Raw genomic sequence first — 24,845 nt, 5'->3', positions numbered from 1 at the left:
ATACATATTTATTATTTTACGCACCTGCATATGCAATATTTGAGCATGAAACTAACTATACATATTAATAGTATGGTCCACATTTAATATACGCTCATTATATACACAAAACAGCATACAAAACTTACTCTCCCCAAGTCGACCTATATATATATAACTCATCTCTCCACACTTTTTTATTATCTTGATACATATATATACTTAGACCTCATCCCTCCGCATTTTGTTGACTCCTTTAAATACTCTTCATTGTCACTAGATAAGACTCTTATAAACTCTTTATATGTGGCTGATAACATTCTTAAAAGATTTCAGCACGTCGCTAAGAGCTTTTGAGATATTAAAATATAAAATATTAAAAGTTTTAAATATAAATAAACATTGAACCGTGTACCCAACGATTTTAAAATTAACGGTCGAGGCTAAGTATGCCGAACTTAAGCCACCAACAAAAACTTCATGCCAGCCCAAACCTGACTTTGTTGATCATTGGGCCAGCTTGACTTGAGCCGATGCCCAACCTTAAGAAAAAGCTCTAACGTCCTTGTTATAAAATGTGGACACAAATTGCACGTAAGGTCCAAACAAGTTGCAAACAAGCTTGCGAAAAGAATCTTTTTTGTTGCTCCCCCTTTTCTTGTACACTTGTGATCCTTACCATCAGCGCATTCATTATGGTCCACGAGCGGTCGCCTTGACAGGGAACCATTGGATGCCGTGGGTTAGGCAATCCTCAGAAACAAACTGAGCAATGTTCCTTGGGTTAAATTTTATGAAATGTTATCTCTACTTCACGTTCAAACACGATTGTTTCATGGGCACCTTTATTTTTACATTGAGATATACAGCAGAAATCTCCCAAAATACATCTGAACAAATAAAACAATGGAAAAAAAGACGCCAGTGCCTGTCCCTCATCCTTCTTCTTCTTCTTCCAGCAGCCCAGCCTCAGCCTCATCGCCTATTCCTTCCAGTAAGGAGTCAACATCCTCTCCCAACTCCATCAACCTTGCACTGAGCCTCTCGACCTTGCTTTGCTCCTGTCCCAGGCAGACGAGCAAGTCATTCAGCTCTGCTTCACTGTCCTTTTGAGCTTCCTCCCGAGCATCGGCACGGACAGCTTCTAGGTCAGGCAGATCGTTCCCCTTGCCACTTCTCAATGCCTTGGTTTCAGCTTCCAGGCAGAAATTGGCCTGCTCCAGGCTGTTGTATGCATCAGAGAGGCTTTTAAGATCAGATTCTATCTTACCAACCATCTGCTTGTACGTTGATGCTTCTGATTCAAGTTTGGTCTTCTCCACCACAAGATTTTCAAGGCGCTGACGTGATTCCATAAGCTCCCGCCGCAGGCTCTCCACCTGTACTCTGTCTCTACCGCTGGATCCAGAACCATCAGCAGACATCTCGCCACGTCCACTTGTCTTTGCCAAGTCCTCTGCCAAAGCAGCGTTGCGGCCAAGTAGATCCTTTCAAACACCAGCAGGTCACAAGTCAGGCCTCACCAAAAGTAAACTATTTTTTAAAGGCATTCCTTTCTAAATGTCCATCGGCGCCTAATGCATCTAATCCCACTACAGTAACAAGGAAAAATAACCATATATATATATATATATATAGAGAGAGAGAGAGAGAGAGAGTCTATTTTTGTCTTTTCTTTTTTTAAACTCCTTTTTGGATGTCATATCCATAGTAAACATAGCCAGCCAAGTTGGATTGTGTACCAAACATTGTCACAGAAAAAGTGCATTATTTGAAAAAAAACATGTATAAAATGCAAAAAATAAGTCAGTCATATAAAACGGCAATTAGACGCGTTTTTTAAAAACATGCCAGAAAATAAAAAACATGAAAAAAATGCATATTATACACGTTTTTTTGCATTTTTTATTAACTTTTTATTTTTAAATTTTCAGGATTTATTAAATGTTTTAAATTTTTTAAAAGTTTGCCGAGATATTCTCGAGATATATAACTTTTTCATATTATACCCGAGATTTTTCGCCCTATAATACCCGTACACAATATATGTGACAATAGTACCAAAAATATATGTGACAATAGTACCAAAACGTTAGAAACTTTGACATGAGAGTGTTCTGCATGACATTTGCATGCCCCAGAACGCAGACCAAATTGAATAAAAAGGAAAATGTGAACATGACATACCTGAATTTCATTGCATTGCTTCTCCACAAACAACCTCAGCCGTGCTATATAATCCTTGTCATTTTCGCCATTTTTCTGTTCCAGCATTGCTGGCACAATCGACACATTATTTTTCGGATGGCTGAATAAATCCACAACACTCTCCCTTATACTTGGTTCCAGATGTTTCACAAAGTTGACAAAAGCTGGATCAAAGACCAGATGCAATAATGGATGGTCAAGCTTCAAGCTGCCACCACCGTCATCTCCATTCTGATCTTCATCTGGTATGTCACTGGGGCCAACAGCCTCTGATGAGGTTGATCTACTAGGTGGCTTTGACAACTGTCTCTTAGATCCTGAGGAGGCAAAGATGGGACTTTTCCTCATTGCCTCAAATTTATGAAAATATGCAGTCAGTCCAATCCTTTGGCTAATGGCATCCACCACCATGAATGCATCCCTGCTGCCGTCACCACCTTTGTTATATATCACACACTCACCCAACAGGGTGGCTGCCAATCCATGAATGAAGATGCTCGTAGTAGGGCTAGAGAGGAGCTCTATTAAGTATGTCAGATGTGCAGGAGAAGACAAAAAACAGCGCACAACACTGGGGGAATCAGCTAACCATATGATTAGTAATCGCAAAATAATTGGCTTCATATACAAATCTTGACTGCCCATCTCCTGTTCAACTTCTATATTTTTTGTGGATGAAGAAATTGCCAAATATTTGACAACTCGATGCAAAAGAGGCTCTGACGCTACTAGTGATGGACCCGATGCTTCAAGTTCAATCTGAAGAACCTATCAATGAATTCCAGCAGTTACTCAAGTGAAAAAGGTGCCCATATATATATGTGTGTGTGTGTGTGTGTGTATATATATAACTCACAGCCCATGGATAAAGAAAGATCAGTTCAACATCAAAAACAAGAAAATTGAACATGTACTAGAATTGTATCCAAGCATCCCCTATTGGTTACAACATATGGAAACAGGCAACAACATGACAAAAGGATAACTCACGACACTGCAAGGTTCGACAATAGAGAAATCTTGAATATATAAACGGTAGTCTCCAACACAAGTACATTATTCACATGCATTAGGAGATTTCAGATCTTAGCTGACACAGTTGCTTATTCTTCTTCTAGGCCATCAGCATACTGAAGTTTAGTGGTTTCAAATAGGTGCAAAAAATTTATAATTAAGAAATTTAAAGTCAATATGGGATAAATGGCACACGACCATGGAAACAATAAACCAAATTCATGACCATATCCAATTCAAATTTACTTTGGTCTTTCAATACTAGATGAACACCTAACAGTCTTTGGTTTCAAGCACTGAATTTGTGCAGCAGATTACATTCAATTAAGATTCGATGAAACAACCATGATGGCCCATGAAAAGATCCACAAAGAATAATAGTAGTCAGATTAGTGTAAAATAAATCCTCACACGAGTTCAGTTTGTTCTCTAATTTCAAAGAATTTTTTCTCATTTTAAGTGAAGAACCCCATTGCAAATATCTTAAAATAAATGGGTATAAATACCAGACAGAAAATAAGTGAGAGGAATTACAGGCCTCATTGGACACATACCCTTTCCTTGCATTGCAAATTATCTTTCAGAAGATGAGAAAGAACATTAGCAGCCCTGCAACATATCTGCAAGAAAGAGTCCAGCACCAGAAACGCTGTCATTGTCTTTTGTTCTTTTCTTGGAGAAAGAAGACTCTTTCACTGAATTGTTGAGAAAAAGGGATGTACACAAACAACATTTTGACGAGCCAATTCAAAAATAATATATAGTAAGACATGGATGCATAAGATCATGAACCCAGGTTGACAAGTTCAAGCCAGTCCAAAATTTCAGCAATTTATTCATCTCAAGTCAGATAAGATGCCATCTGGAGGCTCAATCCAGCTTCACATGTTTGAATCAGTGCAGGATAAAGGTCCTAAAAACAGGTTGTGCTTGAGCAGCATAAAATATATGCAAAGAACATGCACATGCTAACTACATGGATAAACTATTTCAAAAATGCATTCAAAATTTCAAACTACACAAGGAACCATGCTTCTAGATTTCAAATGCAACCTTTATGCTATTTACCATTTTCTAAAAAGAGTTTTAGCTAATTTTCAATGCATGATTTAGTGAAAAGTTATAGCTTATCCACTGGTCATAGTAATTCAAGCATTCCTAGCATTAGAAACATGATGAGAAAGATGAAATTTTTCCACTTAGGATGACAAGTTAGATTGGCATCTGAGTCTCTGAGAATAAGAGTTAAAAAGAATCAAGTAGGTCAGCTTTTCATTTATGCCTCCTTTCATATTCATACCTACTGGGGCACACTTCACATACACCGTCAGCCAAGCACAAAAGAACTTGCATCGTGGCCCAACCAAAATGATAAACAAAAACGTAAGCCAAAATCGGAGTTGGCTGAGCTGAAAGGCAGGAAACTCCGAAGTAGAGTTCCAAGAGAAGGAATTAAGCCACCTGTATGGACCGCAGACAAGGGGGCTCAAATTGCAGAGCTTGATCTGCATTTGTGTTCCTAAGATTCTGCATTTGGTTTAGAACTTTCTTTTATATTAGGGGCTCAAATTGCAGAGCTTGGTCTGCATTTGGTAAAACGTAAGCCAAAACCGGAGTTGGCTGAGCTGAAAGGCAGGAAACTTCGAAGTAGAGTTCCAAGAGAAGGAATTAAGCCACCTGTATGGACTGCAGACAAGGGGGCTCAAATTGCAGAGCTTGATCTGCATTTGTCTTCCTTAGATTATGCATTTGGTTTAGAACTTTCTTTTATATTAGGGGCTCAAATTGCAAAGCTTGGTCTGCATTTGTGTTCGTAAGATTCCGCATTTGGTTTAGAACTTTCTTTTATATTAGATTCTACCACCGGATTTATAGAAAGATAGCTTGTTTTATTCATGAAAAAAAAAAAAGCAGTTTGATTGTCATGATGCACTGACAAGTCCTATAGAGATTTAAAGCAGAAAAATTTTGGAGACTTTAATAAATATCTCTTATCTAGCCTCTGTAACACAGAAAAATTGGTCAGATGAGGCTTTAAGTTACTACTGAGATGCGATGATCCATTATATTGCTGAGGCACAAGAACACAAACAAACTACTATGCATGTCAGAGAGGCGCATTAGTCAAATTTATAGAAATTTCTTGCAATATAAACAGGCCTTTCTGTCAAACAGGAATTTCATTACAATTTCAGCAAAAGGTTCAAAGACCTAAACAATGCACTCTCAAGCTGGGATAGGAAGTGTGGACTTGACGCTCAATAAAGCTTAACTAAACAAAGTAACAGAAAGACATTATGACATGCAAACCTACATCATTTTAGAAATTTGTACATTCAGCACAAGAGAAGATCAACTTTTTGTAATGCCATTACCTCAAGATCATTCTCAGATTCACATACTGTAAGGCTGTGCAGTAGCATGCTGTTCCAATGAAAGAACGAATGTTACACGCAGCATAAACATAAACCACACGGTAATCGCACTAAAAGATATGAAAAATTCGCAGATATGGACATGCACTAAAGAGAAAATTTTCCAGCTCAAGTAAGGGCGGTTAGCACACAAAAATTATTGGCTGTCTATATGCTCTAACACAATTCACAAATTGTAAAATGGAAAGGGGGAAAATGAATGAGTTTTTCCATTGCAAAACCTTTGAAGATACATTAAAAGAAGAGAGAGAAAGAGAAAAAACAAACACAGCTCTCATTGAGGGAAAAATAAGCACCAACCTGCCAAATGGAATATGAACATCTTTATCAAGGACATCATGGGCACTAATTGAAGATTGAGGGTTCACCGTGGACGTTAAGATTGCCTGGCCATCTGGATTCCTCTACTTCAAGCAATAAAAAGAGGATAAAACTTAAGACAAGTCAAGTGGAAACTAATCAAGTAATATATATAAAATTATAAATTAGGAAAGGAGACAAAAAGTATGATGCATCCCTGCTAAAAGTTATGGAAAATGTGTATGAAATTCCAAAACCTTCTTTATACTTTATAGTAAGCAATGAAGGAGCTATGCAAAAACAGAAATTCAAGTCATATGCTCGAGACAGGAGAATTGATGGAGAAATGCCTTGATGAGGAAGAATGACCTTAATTAGAAGTACCTCAGTATCTCAAGAACAGCCGAGACTAGAGGTACCTCAGTATTTTAAGGGGAGGTTTAAAAGGCCCATAAAAGTGGTTTTGAATTAGCACTTCTTGAATAATCACATCAGCCAACTTGTCAACTCAGCCAGGCCATGCTGATTATTCACACAGAGAAAGAGAGAGAGAGAGATGAGTGTGTGGACCAGCAAATACATGAAAAATGAATGTACACAAGGTATTTCTAACTGCTCTTTTGCAAATAAATTTCTGTGTATGCATCTGGCATGGTCTATCTGCTGAGATAGACAAAAAGAACGACAATCGATCAATCAAAAATCATGTTTTTTAAGCCTTAGAACTTTATAAGTGACATTAATGTTGCACACCTCAAAAAAGTCCTATTTCACATGGGTGCGGGTACGGTACAGGTACGGCAATTTTGAAAATTGTGGGTACACGCGGGTACGGCAAATTTTTAAATTCTCAAAATGATAAAATGAAAAAAAAACATTAATAGTCTTATAATCTACAAAAAATCTCAAAAATTAAAGAAAAAAGGGAGGAAACCTTTCCTCTTAGGTACTGTTAAATTAAAGAAAAATCTCAAAATTCAAAGCAGCCGTACCCACGTGTCGACACGGGTACGTGGGCAAAACTGGCGTACCCGTGTCACATAGGCAATGACAAGTACAGTCAACCAAATACATTGGCTTGACCTACCTCGAGCTTGGTGTTGTCAGTCATAATTCGTAGCTTCATTAGCTTAGTCTCAAACCAAATAACTTTTGTGGTGTGAATTTTCAAAATTTTCTTTTGAGGAAGCACAAGCCAGAAAACACAATGTGTGCCCCAGCGTTTTAAATATTATCTGTGTGGATGTGTGAGCCCAATTTTTTGCATGTCCATAACTTGGCACACGTGTGACATAAGTACTGAAAGATTCAAGCTGTCAAACTCAAACCAATGACTTGACAGAATTTGACAAGCTTATGAATGGCACTCGTACAAGCAAGCATAAAAAGGATCAAAAAATATCAAAGTTACCAACTCAGTGCATCAAACTAGCAGCAGCAGGCAACAGGATGTAAAAAAAAAAGTAGTACTCAAGCAGAAATTGTCCACGATAATCTTACCTCACAGAAACATTTTAGGACATAGTCAGCAGCAATTGACTCTTGAATATCAGAAGTCTGTAAAATAATTCTAAGAATAGCATTCAACGCAGGCTCTGCGTGTGGCTCCTCTCCAATTAGTTTACGGACAATTGCATCAAGGTTTTGTGGGTGTCTAGCAATCAAGTCACCGATACAGTGCAGTGCCTAGAAAAAAAGTACAAAATCAGGATGTTTGAAAGAAAAAGAAAAAGTAATTGCCGAGTCGGAGGCTATAAGTAATGTGTCGCTCAGATGAGCAAAACGGACCGATGTTGTACAACAATGAAATTTTTCACAACAGGGAGGAGAAAACCACTTATTGACCAAGGAAATAGATTTTTTTATGACAAAATAAAACAGGCATTCTTATGCACAGAAGAGCAGACTATAATACAAATGTAATGACACCATTTCCAACAGTTACTTCAAAGCATGACAACCAATTAATACAGGAAGCAACAATCACTACAGAAGCATTATCCAAAACATCCGTTGGATTATCCACTATGGTATAATTTGACACTTCGCATACCTCTTAATATCTATGTCATACATGTGAATTACAAGTTTATGCCCATTGGTATATATTGCCCCTTGGACCTAAATCATACTCTGTGAACATAAGGGGATATCCTGTTTTTAGCAACAATAGCTCATTTATTAACATATTTAATAGGGCACATCTTATACAAGTGCCTTATACCTTTTACTTACAATCACTAAAATCAGCATTAAGGCTAAAAAAGGAACATCTCTATCTATTAATGCTGATACAATGTTACTTCATATCCATTTGATCCCATTCCCCTAGCAAATATAACTTAAGGCAGTCGCTTATTAAACATAACCAGCTAAACTGCTACATATTTCACAATCTAAGAGAGGGAACATTAGAAGTTCCCCACTTACCTCGTAACAAGTACAGGACAAGCTATGACTAGTTATTTGGTAAACACCATCAGAATATCCTTTTGAATTTGTGCTTATCAATTAAAATCCTAATATTACCTAAAATAAAACATTATTGCTTCCACTTGTCAAAATATTCAACAAGGTGCAGACACGTTTGCTGTTGCAAAATATAAACATCAAGCTCTTGACTTGATTAATTATGAACCAGATAGCATGAGTTTTCCCGGTACTGGAAAACAAATTGTCAAAAGCATGTACTCACCAAAGAGCGAACTGCAACTGGAGCCCACCTGCTCTCAACCCCTAACATCAAAAGGGAGTCCAGCACCTTATTCTGGGACATGCAAAAAAGAACAAAAGGGTAAAATCATGTCCTGAATGAAACGTTAAATAACGATAAAAAAATTTACCTGTGCAAGAAATGTTTGATTTGTCACTCTATTTACATCTTTTGCAGCATCTGCTTCAGCACCTCCCACCAAAAGCAATCTAATGGCTTCTAATACACTGAGCAGGTTCACTGTCTACTGACATATCAATTATTGTACAACAAAATGCAAACTTAGTTGATCAAGGAAACACATATCCAGATAAAGTAAAAATCCCTAATTGCTATCAAATGACAAAACTGAAGGCTGTTAAACAATGTGGTGAAGCAAAAACTAATGCAGCAGGTTAAAGCAAACAGACACTTTAAAATTTGCTGGGCAATGAACTGCACATGCCACCATTCCAAAGGTAGCATCTGGAAGGTGATTTTCTTTTAGGTTGGCACTTGCAGAAATCTTGTACATGATAAAAGTGGTAAACAACTAGGAAATTGGACATGTACGCACCTTCTGTTGTGTAAAGTTATAAGCACTGCCTTTCCGAAGTTTTAAAATTGATATCAGAGGCTCAATTCCCACAGTTTCCCTCAGCAGTATCTGCAATGAAAGAATGTTATAGACATATACTTCCTATTTTGGACACACAACTTAATCAATACTTTGAATATACAAAACCTGATTGGATGTATTATTGCGAAGGAGGTTGTTTAATAACTCAATGCAGTCCTGTTTGTCAAGTAATGCAACCAATCAGGAGAAAACATACGTGAAATGTTGAGAGGAAAAGGGGCAAAAAACATATAGTGGCATATTATAAGAGAAAGGAAAGCATATTAGGAATTCATGTAGACTATAGGTTTTGTATTATGGCATGATAAAAGCAAGCAATCCATCATCCATGTCAAAATGAACTAGGACAAGATGGGTAAATATCAACAACTGAAGGAAACATACTGACATGAGTATGTACTTGGAACTGAGACATGTCGGAAGCATGCATTAGGCATTCAAAATTTACCACACTATCTATAAGTTTCACCACAGCTTATGTTTTTTCTGATAAAGAAATCCTCCTCAAGCAGACAGATATCAGAATCTAATACATCCTGTTATTGCTGGACCTGATTTAAGTAATTTAAGTTCAGCAATTTGTTGATCATTTGAAGATTCGATCAAAATATATTGTGTGCATGTGGACTGTGGGCTACAAAATATTGGGAAAGGCACAAGCTGATCTAACTATGTGAATGTGCATGTGCATGTCTTAGAGAAAGGGATGAGCAACAGCAAACTAATAATAGACAGATATAAAATGTTCAAGCTTAAGTCATACTCTAGCAAATGTTAAAAGCTGAAGCCAACTTCAGAGTTCATCTGCAAATGAAACTCTAAAAGCTGGCAAAACGCATCAGCAAAGACAAAAGTATTCATCCCTACCTGAACAACAACGCCACCCTCAGATCCACCTTCCTCTTTAACTATGGCAAAGATCTTTTCAAAGCCACCTTCAAATACTACAATTTTTTGAATTTCCTGAAGACAAGAAAGGCAGCAAGTTGTGTCAACACTATTTGAAAATTCAAATGTATTAACTAAATATGGTCATGTTTTATGAAGCATCAATAACTTACCTCAGCTTCACGAGTAAGATAAGTGAGAAGTAACAAAGCTTCATTTCTAATGACCTATCAAGAGGACATGATTGATACTGGAAAATCAGATATTTTCTGTAAAATGTGTCCATAAAGAAAGTATTATAAAAATCAAAAGCACCAACACAAATTGATGATAGCAAATCATAAGCATTCAAACTGGACAACCTTGCAAGTGGACCACAAGAATTCACAACACCATTACATAGAAGCAAAAGATTTGACAGACAAGTAGGGCACAGGATTGTCAATCTCAGAAATCGAAAGTAAATTCTGTCGTCAACTGCAATTGAAAGGTGGTGCCTATCCCATTTTCAGGAAAAACAAGAACAAGCACTATACGTAGCTATGCCTATAGATTTCATAAACAAACATGTTGAATCACCCACTTAACAGGTAAATGAAGCTTAAGCCCTAACCCCAAGACTTTGTCACTGTTACAAATCAATTTGCACTGGTATGCAGGGAACTGGGAAAACATAGATATTTGTACCAAATTGCTATTTTGACATTTACTAATAATTTAAGAAAAAAAGCGCTAATTTAACTTAAAGTATCATAGTACACAACGTACAAAACAAGTTTGTAAAGACTAACAGTAAAACTGGACAAAATTGGACTTTGTCAATACTGACACAAATCCATTTTAGCCACTCAAATATCGGCACGTTGACATGTCAGCAGAACATGCATGTTTTGCTGTATGATTATGTTGCTTAAGCCCAGGACCAGAGCGGACACTAAAGCTTGGTAAGCACCTTATGAACTTCTGAAGACATATGCTCTACAATGCTATTATTTTGGATATCTTATGAGGATTCTAGTAAGCTTTTGTAGTTAATAACTGATTAAAAATAAGATACTTTCATTTTTTTCTTTGGGTGTCACAACATACAAGTAAAGTTGCTTGTGATATGACATAAGGTACTAACTTCATCTTATTTCTCTTTCTCATTAAAGGATTATCTTTGCATGGGGTGTATGCACCTGCATTCCCATGCATGCTTGCGAAGGTAGCATAGAGAAACATATTAAGTTGTTCCTCACATTTAACTTGGAAACCCTGAGGAATGAGGAGATCAAACTACAGTCATCCACTGGATTCTAGTTCCCACTCCCACTGCCAGGAGAAGAAAGAAGGACATGGACATGGGAGAGAGTGTCACCCAAGTCAAATAAATTGTTGATAAACAGATAAACAGAAGACAGACTTTCAAACTCATGCCAGGCATGGATGAATATATTGTCAGAAACTCATATTTCCTACCTCACGATCCATCAGCATATCCATAAGCCTAGTCAACCCACGAGGGGTGGCCAAGATTGCTTCCTGTAGCCTGCAAGTTAATGAATCACAGCTCATGAAATTCCGTCTTGTCAACACTTAAGCAAGTGAGAAGCAGAACTCATAGACAGTACCTATGCGGAGAATTGGTCAACAGAGATGTTAAAAGCTGTAGTGTATAGTACCGAACATAGAAGTCATCTTCAGACTGATAATACACCAAAAGAATAAGGCAAGTGACCGAATTATTTAGTTGGAAGATGGAAATCAGACAAAAGAAAAAATACTGTAATGTAAAGGAGCACCAATCATCAAATCTTACCAGCAGACTCAAAAGAAGAGAGATATTATCAGACTCCCTTGAAAGAAGATCAGAGTTCATCAAAGATGGTTGAAGCTCATTCTTCAATCTACCTGCTGAATCAAGGGGGGTCAATGCACCTATAAGTATTTCCAGTGCACCTCGGACCTGCATGAGAAAAGTAACCAACCTTGCAATAAAGGACAAGAATAAACATGGGGTCATCATAGTTAAGTTAAATATTTTTGTTTTGCAAACTTTAAAGGTTCACTACTAAAGAAACTTTCCAACTATACTGTAGTAGATGCTTGGCAGCTTGGCTTTTTTAAGATGTGGACAAACAATCGTCTTTACTTGAGAAGATGTTGCATAAAAAATTTGAGCTGTTGACAGGTTTGTTTCCAGATATATTTGGAAGGTAAGAACTACTTATGATGCACTCCAACAAGTTCAGGATTCGTTACAGTTTTGGAAGGAATCTGAACCAACTTTAATAGTGGCACCTAGTCGCGAGAACTGGTGTGACAAGAAGCAGAAGCTAGCAACTTTAGTTTTCTTCCTTGCTGTTTTAAATGTAAATTTTTAAGAAAATATAGCAAACAGGATTTCCAATTGCTTTTGCATGCATCATTTTCCTGAATTATGCATTAATTCTAAGTTGAAATTTCATTTTTGTAAGCTGAACTCTTAAGATTTCCTTTTGGCTCTGACCATACCGATTAGTCCAGTTGTCCAAAATTAGGCCTTTTGGAGACCTGAAGCCTAAGTGCAGGTTGCTTTGGATACATATCATAAAAAGCCCTTAAATCCCATCGATATTAAGAACATCAAAGAAGAGGGAAAAAATGTATCAATAATCACAAATAAGCTGGGCATCAGGCCAGCCCGACTATTAAAACCCGAGCCCAGCCCGATTTAATTAAAAAATATATTTTTTAATATAAATAATAAAATATTTTATTTATATATATAAATTAATCAAATAAATATTTAAAAAAATATATTGGGCCCACCCGGGCTTATTGGTCCCAACCAGGCCGGCCCGATAAATTTATCGGGCCTGCCCAGTGCCCTTCTTTCAGGGCCCAGGCCTGAGTCGGGTCGGGTACCGGGTACCCGACGGTGGCCCGGCCCCATACCCAGCCTTAACCACAAAGAGATTGTCCAAAATCAATTGCTCCTCCTTTAACATAAATAGTACCATGGCAGAGAAATTTTTACTAGATACATTCATTTCTAGCGAGTGGCATTCAAGTGTATAGCCTTGTCGATGTCAATGTCATGAGCAGTAAGCATATTTCTAACTGCCTAGGTGAGTATATTTCTCTAAAAATCCCTATGTTTTAATATTTTTCTTTTACATGTTTAAGATCTTTTAATTTTTTTTTTTTTGAATGACCCAAATTCTTGAATTTGCTTTTTTGCCTTCTACTCACTAAAGAACATCCGACCTAGGCCCCAATGCCATCTTGTATGTTTGAGCACTAACAATTATGGTCTCATTTAAGACCTAAAATAAAACTGAAGACTACGAACAGATAGTCCAAAGAACCTTATCAAGCTCGCATATTTCTCCCTGGTGTTGACACTGATTTTTTCTATCAAACTTCTCCTCCATATTCTCATTAACTTTAGGTTTTCTCTTTTGACAAGTCAAAACTAGAAGCAGACAAAGGAAAAGCAGGTGCACATACACAGATAACAGGCAATCTACGTACTAAAGGCCTTAAGAATTACAAGAACCTGGTATTTAAGGAATTAGATTCAGTCACAGTATTTCAGTTTTCATCTACTCCCACCAGAATATTGAGCTGTCCCAAAAAAGTCTAAAATCATGAACCTAGTGTCCTGAAAATCAGAGAACAGCATGATCTGTGATCATATTGAGCTAGGACTTAAAAAGATCATTGGAATGTGTGGAGGAATAGACTGAGTTGTCTAGGCCAAACTGGAATCTTTCCCTTACATTTCACAATGAAAATAAAGAGATTCATGAAGCAAGACGTGACTTGTGTTGACTCAGAATGTTGCTTAGTTCACCATGAATCAGACAAAAAGTCAGACACACCAGCCAATTGAAGCCAAATTTACAAATTTCCACTGACTAGTGCAGCTATTGCTTTGAAGAGTGTACCAAATGGAAACAAAAAAACTATAGAAAAAAAAACCTGCCAATTGACATGGTTTGGACAAAGTTGTTGATGTTAAAGAAGACACTGTAAACTTGAGGCACAAGCATGAATCAAGAAGCTGAGAGGCAAACAAATACAAACCATTTCGACATCTGCACGTTCTTCCTTCAAGACAGACATAATCACAGGGAACCCTGAGCACCAAAGAAATGCCTCAGCATTAGCCAGAATCAAATTTCTTGAAAAAGGCACAGACAAGTACATGGTAAATTTCTCACCCATTGCACCAAATGCCAACTGAGCTTGATGACTTTCCGCAACAATAGACTGCAGTTCGGTCATGGCAGCATGTCTATCTTCTGCCAAAACACCATTACTTATCCGGTCGAGACAACGTTCAACATATCTGTTGTTAAGTAATATCTATGAATCAGCAAGGTGCATCAAACAAGAAGAACCAGGATAACATATTTTAGTCTGCTTCCAGGCCTTCCGCTAAAACACACGCAAACCAGTCAAATTTCACGACGAACTCATGGAACCAAATGTCTCTAACAGAAATGAGCTGCAGTAGTAGACCCAACATCAAACATCAATCAACCCAAAGCACAGTAAAGTTCCATTAATCAAAAAAAGAATAAAAATTCTCTAAAAAATCTGGTGAGTTACAGATACTATTACCAAACACAGTAACACGGACAACATCCATGTGAATGGGACGTAGATCTATATGCATTCTGATGTCTAATTTTCTTACTAGTGAAGACACTGTATGCCTAGCATTTTAAGATAGGAAAGGTAAAGACAACCACAGGTTAGGGCATATCTGATACTCAACATCCAGAAAATGACATCAGGTCAGCATCCTTCTACATGAAAATATCGATTCCATGTATCCATGAAATTCACCATACTTTTGGTGGCGCAAGACTTCAGTGCAAGATCTTACAGCCAACATAAACCATGTTATGAAATATTAAGAAGAAATATATTTGGTGTTCTCCGTACATGTGTTTATTTTTACTCCATGAAGCATTTTGTCGCTCTCTGCACCCTTTTCTACTTTCTAGGCACCCATATATCAAAAGAAGGCTTTTTTCTATTTGAACCTTGCATTTAATCGTAAAGCTACACCATCCTACAGCGATACTAAATAGAAAGATGATAATGGTGCCCATAAATGATCAAACTCCGAACTGCCAACTCAGAACATTACAAGACACTCATGAATTACAAAAAAAAAAAGGGAGGATTTCTAGGCCAAATTCGGTTGTCAAGCGCATATATGCATATATTCAACTATATGCAACAGGATGAAAAAACATGGCCACGTTGCTTTACCTATGAAAGGAGAAAAAAACCTAAGCGAGACACAGTTTAACTTAATGCTATTCATTGTCACAAAACATCGTTTGTCGGGTTTCTAACAGCGAGATTTTTTCCTGGGTATTCTTTCAGCAAAGTTCTTTTCCTCAGAAAATCTTGGGAAAAAGTTGGAAAACATTAAAAAATGAAAAAAAATCAAAAAATAGGTAAAATTGAAATAAATCACAAACTAATAAGAAAACATAAATAAAACTAGATAAAAGTGATAAAAATAATGTTTTAATGATGATAAAAATGATGAAAACTAAGTTAATTTAAGTTCAAATTTAAATACATGATAATATGAACATTAAAAAGGAGAAAAATTAAAAAAAGGGGAAATAAAGGGAAAAAACACAATAAACATATTGTTCCGTTGTTTTATTTCACATTTTTCTTGTTCTTCTCATTAATATCGCCAACATTTTCTAAGATTCCGCGATATCTGTGACATTGATGCTATTTATAACTGCCTAGAAGTCTGATTTATTGGCCGGATGGATGCAGGATGCATCAAAGATTTTGCATAATCAATCTTGGTGTTTCCACTTTCCAATATTGCAGTAGAGGACTTGTCTACTGCTGCTATTCATGAGAATGAGAAAGATAAGCTGTTCAAAATGGTTGACACCATATATGCTGAATCCACTTTTCTACCTCTTGGAATTTCTATAAGCCACATTTATGCTTACATACTATGGGTTCCTTTCAATCTTACACTCCTTTATTAGAATAGCTTAACCAACTGCTGTAAAACCAACAGTAATCAATCCTTCAACCAAATGGAATCTGAATCTGATTGCATCTAAAATGTATGCAGTTCATTTACAGTTAGATTCTTATTTTTGTGACTGAACCTAGTTCATTAGGTTCTAGTTGGTTTTTTTTCATCTGTCCCAAATTGAGACCCTCTATATCATGTGATAAGGACAACCTTAGAAGGAAGCTGGAGATCCTACTTTTGTGGCTTATTAGTACGTAGTAGGAATACTATAAAAGGGCACAATGTAAGATGTATGCCCAAAGTTACCCAAAAAAGGGCATGTAAACAAGTCGGAATTCTACCAGATAAGAAACAAGAGTGCACTTGACCAGATTGTTTGAATGTCAGCATACTTCAAAAATTTCTGATGTGATTCATCTTATACACTCCTTATGGAAGACAGATTGACAAGCTTAAGCTCCTATGCAGTTGGGTCTGACAACCTTTTTTTGAAAGATGAATCTAATGGTCACATAACCAGTTCTGCTCTTTCCTAACAATGGTACAGGTAATAGCTCAAATGACTACTTCTTGATAAGTGCCTCCAGAACTTTGAAAGCATCTCTATTAGCCTCATGGCAAAGAAAAGCACAACAATGAAATGATGAATTGAACACTTAGAAGGCAAAAGACATGCTTTAATCCAGAAAAGAAAAGGGTACAAGAATTTCAGACTGTCTATAACTTGAATTACTGAAAAGATGTCACACAGGCATAGGCAAGAAGCATTTTCAAGGACCATTTCTGGACCACTATAACCACAGGTGTATGACCACAGCTGACATAGCATTGACCATGTCCGTGGTGAGTCCAGAGCTGTCCTGCACCCATGTCCAGCCATATATAGCTTCCATGTTACATAGCTAAAAAGTAATGTCCTTGCTGTTTCAAGTTTAATAGCATAGCAACATGTCCTGATGCAAAATTGCACCATCAATCAGATGAGATATTGATTCTATGCCAGAATATTCCTTAATAAGTTTATCCATCAAAAAAATGTTTAAGACACCCAAAATTTGGACCGAAACTGCTTTCCATACTCATAAGAAATATAAATGGCTCAGAAAAACTTGCCTGTCCTCTTTTGCAGCGGTTTGATCATCATTCCCAAAAACAAGTCCGCCAACACCCTAGCCATTAATGTACTAAACAATATGAGACCCAAAAACAAGAAGGAAACGACGACAATCTAAAAAACTTCTTTTATGTACAGCAACTATATTATGATATTTAGGCAAAATCATGGTTGACTAGCTAAGTCACAAACTGGACCAAAACTAGTTTATTCCAAGTTATTGAGTTGGCCAACTATGTTATGCGCACTTTCAGACCTTTACGAACTACCAAAGGCATGTTCGCACGAAGTAACAAACCCAAGGAACAGTGAAAGCTCAAAACACCCTCTACTGTTACTAGCAAAAGAGAAATCGCAATTTTAAATTCTAAGCAACATCAAGCAGATAGCAAAGATGTCGGCCGAAACCAAATGTACTCAATCTCCAATTCAACATTGTGTTAACTAGTTATTTCAGAAACAATAAAACACATATTGACCACATATATTAAACTAAACCAGCATGTCCTGTTCCTTTGTTCGATTACTTTCATTTTAACAGATGAACCGGAGCTTCAATGGACGCTGATACCAAGTCTCTACTGACAACAGCCTGAATTAAAGCCATTGGAACTGAAAGGACTCGAGTGTCACCAGAGACAACCCAACTGCCGCTCAAAAGTTATGATGTTATTGTCTGATTAGTGGAGCACAATGGACAGATTCCATCCACGAATTTTAACCGAACCAGCATTCAGGTTTTTGGCGAAATGATGCAATAACAAGGACTGCATTCACACAACTATTTTTAGGTTATTTCCATATGACATTCGATCGAATGAGTTCATAACTATGATATTTTCAATCATAATTAAAGGAGCACATCGAACCCTAGAGCCGGATGTAAGCCAATCACCACAGAAGACGACAAGAGCAAGAGAAATTCTTTAAGAAACTACAAAAGACACCTGTGCGACGGCATTGAGGTTGATCCGCCCAATCTTGAACTCCATAGCATTCGCCGGACCTTGCAGCAACCAGAAATAACCTCCAACTCCCCTGTCCAAAGGTTAAAACTTCCGGGGATGATGACGATTCACCGAACAAAAACCGCAGATACCCAATCGATCTCGACTCCGAACGTCAAACCCTAATACGAACTCCCCTCGAATCCCCCTGCTGTACGAACGGATTCACCAACAGGACCAGCAAAGATCGCACCTTGCCTTCTCCTTTTCGCCTTTATCCGATGGAAGGGCAGCTTGATGGAACGTCGAGATTTCCTCCGATGATGGTGGGACGAAAGAGACGGATCGTCCTTCGCCGCAAGCTAAGCAGAATCGACGGCGGCTCGGCGATTTGCCGTGTCGAAAAAATGGGATGTTACGCATTGCGTCATCTTTGATAATAACACCATTTCGGCAAGGAGAATTTTAATTTCGTGCACCTCCTTTTGAACTATCCCATAATAAGACCATTTCCTTTTTAGAATTGCTCATGCTATCCTTGTTTCCTGTAGTTGCTAATTTATTTCATCTCACAATACTTAAGGGATCCTTGTGTCCTCTAGCTGCTAATTTTTTTCATCTCACAATTCGAATCATCTTGATTTGATTTATGGGTGTAGGTGTCCTCAACATGATAAAAACCCAACAGATGAATGTTTTTTTTACTAAAACATGTGTTGTATTTCCTTGTTGAAGATAACAGGATACAACATGTATAGAGCTAAGGTCGAGCTCGCATGGATCCTAGCCTCACCTCAAAAAAAAAAAAGTTAAGAAAATTTAACAAATAAATTTTTAAAAAAAATTGTCTTCACCCCTAACTATTTAAGAGTTTAAAAAGTTACATGTCAACAAAGGTGAGAAGGTTTTGGCATTCTCTCTTCTATAAAGTATGCAGCATAGGAAGGCGGCAATATGTGCTTCCTGAACATGCCCCCCTCCCTCATTTGTGCCTATAAAATTTCATTTTTTGGTGCTTGATTTTATCAAAAAATTTGGTATATATTCAATTTCGATAGTTCAAAAGATGTTTTGACCAAATCAACTTTATACATCACATTTGCAAAGTTATATTTATGAATAAATAAATAAAATAAATAGTCCAAAGTGAGATTGACCTAATAGGTCCAGTTGGTTTTCGGGAAAATTGGTTAAATTCCGTCAGTTTCTCGGGTCATGTAAAAAAAGTGGACAGCAGGGGGGAATTTTTCTGTCAACTCTGAACAAAAGAACGTGGACTTCCTGGTCGCCGTCGCACTCGGTTCTATTTAAATGCGTTTAAGAGAATTTAAATCAATTTTTGCTTCTGCTGGTGTGAAGTCCAGTTTGATGGTATTTCTTTCTTCTGGATAAAGTTGTTCCTTTATTACTTGTAACCAACTTGGTGGTCTCATTTCTCTATTATTTTCAGATTTATAATTTTACATTTGTGTCCACACACACATATATATAAAAACCAGAGCATGAGCTTAACAACACCAAAGCTCCCCTCCTCCCTCTGTTTCTCTTGCCCTTAAGGTCCTGGGCTGCGTTCGCACTGAGTGTGGTACAGTACACCCGTCAATTAGATATTGAATTATTCATCTCCCTCAATTGATTTTGAACTCCAAGAATTCAAATCCATATCAAGAAGAAGAGTTCTCGTTTCTATAAATAGGGCAAATAAATGAACGTGTTTGCATGCTTGAACAGATATTGTTTCCATGACCAGATCATGTGTAATGTCTAAGAAATGTGGATTGGGATTTCCATGACAGCAGAGCCAGATTGAGATCAGGGAAGCATGTGGTTCCCTGAACCACTAAAGTGTACATTGAGTTCAAGTAATGAGGTACCCACCAACGGAATCAGAAAATGTCACAAAATCTCTGAATCAGAAACTAAACACCAAAGAGCTTCAGGGGCGTTTGATGGCTTTGAATTTGAGTCTAGATTTAAAACTCTAAAAACAAAATTCCACCTCAAATTAGACTTAGAATGAAAATTTCAGTGCTAGTTTCCCTTTGTATTTAATAGTCTGAAATTTTGATTCCAGAGTTGAAAATGATGTGTTCCATAAAACAAGAATTAAAAATTATAGAATTGATGAGTTTGAACCATCATGACATGAATATTTCTAAAATTCTGGAACCATAATTCGACTTCTAGGGTAGAATCATAATTCCAGAATTTTGCTTCAAGAAGGAACATATAATTCCAAAATCAACATGTTTTGTTTGTTAAGACAATTCTCATTTCACAAAAAACGAGAATTTTAATTCTATAGTTCCACAGTTCCTGCCTCATCAAACACCCGCTGATTGTAGCTTTCCCCAGTGCAGGGAGGTCTTCACCCTAAAAGCGGTTTCTCTGTCACCAGAATCAAATTTTTATGCAATTGATCTCTGTTTTTAGCTAACTGCTTTTGTTAATCTTGGCATATATACTCTAAACTGCTTGTCCAAACAATGAGACACACGAGGAGCGAAATCTTTGCCATATTCACTGCAGCCAATAGTGGCTAAACCTCCAAACCAGAGCTGATCCATTTGCATCTCTGTGGAGAGATGAAAATACACTTAGAAATTTTAGCAAACTCTGATTTAGATACAAACAAATAATCGAATCAATGTCACAATACCAACAAATCAGAGGAAAAACAATTGCCAAAACTGATTAGGAAATCTTAAAGCGCCTCACGATTGATCAAATTTTATTTGCTAAATTTGTCGTAAATTTGAAGTTGATGGCACTCTCTGCAGTCAAAGATAAACTGAAAGGTCTTTATCATTCAGATGTCTGCCAATGTGAAAACAGTGATAATGGAGGGTTCCCCCTGGCCTGATAGTAGGACAAGAAAAGGTATGGATCAATTGAACAACTACCCAATTGCCAGAAATGAAAAAAAATATCTCCTGTGACTTGAATGCTATCAAGAGTCCAGAATTTCCCGCAAAATTTGATAAATTCGTGAAGGGTCTCTATTTTTATTGTCAGTCACAGAAAACATGACCGAATTCCTAAAGACCAATTCCAAAGCAAATCTGCTCAAGAAAGAGGAAGAAAGCTTGGTCAACTTGGTGCAGGTGCTTAGAAAATTCATCCTCTTGTAAAAAATACGATCATTCTACCTAGAAGCAGAGGCAGGGGCGACGGCAGCAGCCGTGGCCCTCGCTCAAACTCCTAGAAAATAAAAATTTTACTTGTAATATTTTTGAAATTTTAATTTAACTTATAAAAAGATTTAGAAAATTATATTTTATCTTTTGTTAAAGTTTTGAAACTATAGTTCAGTTTTTGTACCGAAAAATTTCTAGCTCTGCACTTGATGATACCCCTAGAAGAGGGTAGCGCTAACCAGAGTGAAGATTAAGGGTTTTCCATGACATTGGAAGCGTGAATTATTAACCCGACATCGCTGCATTTTTGCGAATTTGACAGGTCAACATCTGGTCCTATCAATTGTTCATGCAAATTGGAGTTGCTCATCAGAAAACCAAGCTAAGGTTAGATAGACTGATACCAATTTATGCCATTGAAAAATGCACCACCATAAGCATTGTACTTTTTAGCATGTTCAACTAAAAGGTTTGAAGCCTAACATGTGGATGAAACTCTTGTTGTTGGCAATCGTTGCTTTATTTTTCTCCTGCCAAACAGGTGCCGACCTGAAGAAAAGAGATGACCAGTCCATTAGGTCTGTACATTTCAAAAGATGCACGTGAAGATACATACTGATCAAACTTAGGCGTTCCCATTATTATGAAATTCCTTGAGTAGGTAGCAGTTACAACTAATTTTCACGGATTGAAAGGAACTCCTGTTATGTTAGGAGATATGAGCATGCCCACAAAATTATGCCAACATTTTTTTCTGTTTTCTTTTTCATATGAATGGCCCAGATGAATGAAGCGATAAATGCTTAGGCTTGACCACGATCTTCAATCATATGCATGATTTTTTTTCCATTTAGGTAGCATTACAAAACAGACCCCAAATTTTTGAATTTAATATTGGCATGGGCAATCTTCCTCAAACTATCAAATGGATGCTTGCTTGATCTTTCTTAACTCTGACTACCAACCATCTCAGATTGAGTGGAATAGCAAAGTTGAACAGCACAATTTTAGCTTCATATATAGGAGAATATGCAAAAACATGTAACAACGAAAGTTCGCCTTCCAGCATGCCAGGTTTTATCCGGAGGCTCCAATTTAGCAATTGTCAGTAAAAGCCTATCATGTATGAGAAAATTCAGAAAATAAGGGAGACATGTTTTTGTGATTATGGACAAAAGCGAGCCTTAAATGAAAATTCAGAATAGTCATTCAATGTATGTAAGTAGATACAGATACGATTCCCTTCATCGCTGGAGCATTAATCTTGAGGGATGTTGCTCTAAATCATAAGCACTGGTTCGAATCTCAGGAAGTTCTGGCCAGGACATACGCTACCCTTTAGGGGTTGATCCAGATCAGCCCTGGGTCTGAATCTTATACTTTAACCATGCATAAGTTAGAATTGGTTTGATTTGTTTGATCTAAGATTTGCAAAAAATTGTAGTTGAATTGGGTTGGAGGAGCTTGCCTAAACAAGAGCTCATAGGCAGCTTATAATAGTATCTTTCTTTCAAAAAGATACTGCATGTTTCGATGATGAGGGAAATCATCAAGTGTCTCTAGCAATATTGAATTGCTGGCCTAGAAAGTCAGAGATTGGTGCTGCAAAGTAACTACGGTTTTTTTCTCGTACCAATAACCAGAAAAACTAATGGGTATTGAGTTCTTGTTCTGTATGAACATGAAGAGTATCTCATCCTACCACACAGGAAAGAACGGAATCTCCCACTCAACCCTTTGCCCCCGTAAGATATAGGGCATGTTTTGAGGTCTTTTAGTGTCAGCCCACTGCACTACAACTTGTGCATTGGTAGCCCTTTTTTACAGTACAAAGAGTTCATGGTATGAAAATTAGTAACGAACTGCTTAACAGCCCCCGGCCTAACTGTTAGGCTAACTCCCTCATATATATCGAGTTCCTGTTAAGAGATCCTCTAGCTTTAGACACCACTTTGGTGTCAGAGCATGAATGAAACAGTAGCTTTTATCTTTGAAAGTTGTGAACATCTGCACCGGACCATGAGAAGTTGGCAATTATTGAAGGGCATCCGATTCAAGATTGGAGAGAGAGAGACCTTACTTGAATTGAGATAGGATTTGCCCCACTAATCTGCACTTCTTTCAGCAAAGAAAAAGTATTCCTCATTGAATACAACGCAGTGGGGTGTGATTGTTACACCTTTAATGGGGAATTAATGCACATATATCCCCTTCTTTGTAATCATGAGTACGGGTTTCATCTCGTATAGGTATCGTCATATGCTATTCTTCTACCACTTTGTGAGCCCCGGTCACCTTAACCTTGAAATAAGAATACACAACTACCCAAATCTAAAGTGCCAATATTTAGCTTACCTACTAAAAATGATTTGCCTTATCTGTTACAAATGTGAGATTTCAGTGGGCCAAGTTTTTTCTATTTTTGTTTCTTTTTTAGATCTAACGCGGTTCTGAGTATAAGAGATTAAGAATATATTTGGCAGGCTCACCAAGAAGTTGGCCTAACAAACGCAGATATTGTTCGAGATCTAATGAACTAAAGGATTAAAAGATTTTATGTTCTGACCACAACATAAGCACAGTTCTTTTGAATTCTACCGAAGAATGAAACATCTTACCCGATTGCAGAATTCCTATTTTAACAAAATTGATATGCTGAGGAGTCGTTTTAGGCGACTCATTGGCAATATTAATCAAGATAACGAGCTTTTTGATATTTTCCTTTGTTGTTAATAAAGAAAGTTTTAGTTTCAGTGCTAACTTTTGATGATCTTCTTCAACTTAAGCCATTTCATATTTTCTCCTGTCATACACCACGATTCCCTTGTTGTCCACACGGAAAAGTCAGCATCTTATCGAGATTTCCAGGGGTCGCCCCCTTGCTTTCTGATTTTATTGCAACATGTTGTTGCTTTGTACTATTTGTCAAACAAGGATTGAGCACGGTTCCTCAGCCTCCAATTGAGGATCGTGCATCTAGATTTGAAGAGCTGCTTCTCAGTGTAAGATAAAAACATTCTCGTGTAGAATAATATACTTAGAGCTATTTAGAATTATGAAACAAAATTTCATGTTGGCAGCTGGTAGGATTCAGACAATTTAAGTCATGGTTCTAAATCATATATATACATTATTTATGATCCTTCAAATAAGAAACTCCAATCCTTGCTAAGAACCCATGATTAAAGATGTTCTTAGGATTTTAGATCCTCTGTGGTCTTACTAGAGTCCCCAAGAGGTATAGCCTCCTCGCCGTAATTAGAAAAAGGAAACGGATGACAAATGTCAAAACGAATCACAAATGAAAGCTTAGGTCTAGAAACGGTATTGCAAAAAAAGTGGACTACCACAAGGAATTTCCATAGAAAAAGTGGTCCAAATCAAAGAAATTCAGTAAGCAGAAAAACGTAAATATCTGACGTGACGGACCAACTCCCTCCCTCTCTCATTAAACATTCTTCTGTCATTGCTTGCATTATAAATACTGCCT

The 24,845-nt window shown here is 37.2% G+C and overlaps 1 protein-coding gene across 1 annotated transcript; it reads right to left on the bottom strand.

The window, feature by feature from the left end:
* Window positions 1-735: 735 nt before the first annotated feature.
* LOC116254315 (golgin candidate 6) lies at window positions 736-18,638 on the bottom strand. The gene is made up of 19 exons (XM_031629639.2): window positions 18,219-18,638; window positions 17,271-17,326; window positions 14,347-14,474; window positions 14,210-14,262; window positions 11,958-12,104; window positions 11,770-11,843; window positions 11,618-11,687; window positions 10,330-10,383; window positions 10,136-10,231; window positions 9,374-9,424; window positions 9,206-9,295; window positions 8,780-8,893; window positions 8,632-8,703; window positions 7,437-7,622; window positions 5,937-6,040; window positions 5,577-5,625; window positions 3,756-3,821; window positions 2,167-2,955; window positions 736-1,466 (listed from the first exon to the last, which is right to left on the bottom strand). Exons 1-19 carry the CDS (start codon window positions 18,261-18,263, stop codon window positions 915-917), a joined length of 2,796 nt encoding a protein of 931 aa, XP_031485499.1. The 5' UTR covers window positions 18,264-18,638; the 3' UTR covers window positions 736-914.
* Window positions 18,639-24,845: the final 6,207 nt, after the last annotated feature.

Source organism: Nymphaea colorata, chromosome 5, assembly GCF_008831285.2.
Source record: "Nymphaea colorata isolate Beijing-Zhang1983 chromosome 5, ASM883128v2, whole genome shotgun sequence".
Taxonomy (NCBI): domain Eukaryota; kingdom Viridiplantae; phylum Streptophyta; class Magnoliopsida; order Nymphaeales; family Nymphaeaceae; genus Nymphaea; species Nymphaea colorata.
Note: the sequence above shows the minus strand (reverse complement) of the source record. Positions and strands in the feature narration are given on the sequence as shown.

Excerpts from the sequence above, each read along its gene's own strand:
- LOC116254315 (XM_031629639.2), bottom strand. The coding sequence starts at position 18,263 with ATGGAGTTCAAGATTGGGCGGATCAACCTCAATGCCGTCGCACAG. Across the intron at positions 10,232-10,329 it reads ATCTTACTCGTGAAGCTGAG|GAAATTCAAAAAATTGTAGT; the intron begins GTAAGTTATTGA and ends TCTTGTCTTCAG. Across the intron at positions 1,467-2,166 it reads AGCAATGCAATGAAATTCAG|GATCTACTTGGCCGCAACGC; the intron begins GTATGTCATGTT and ends GGTGTTTGAAAG.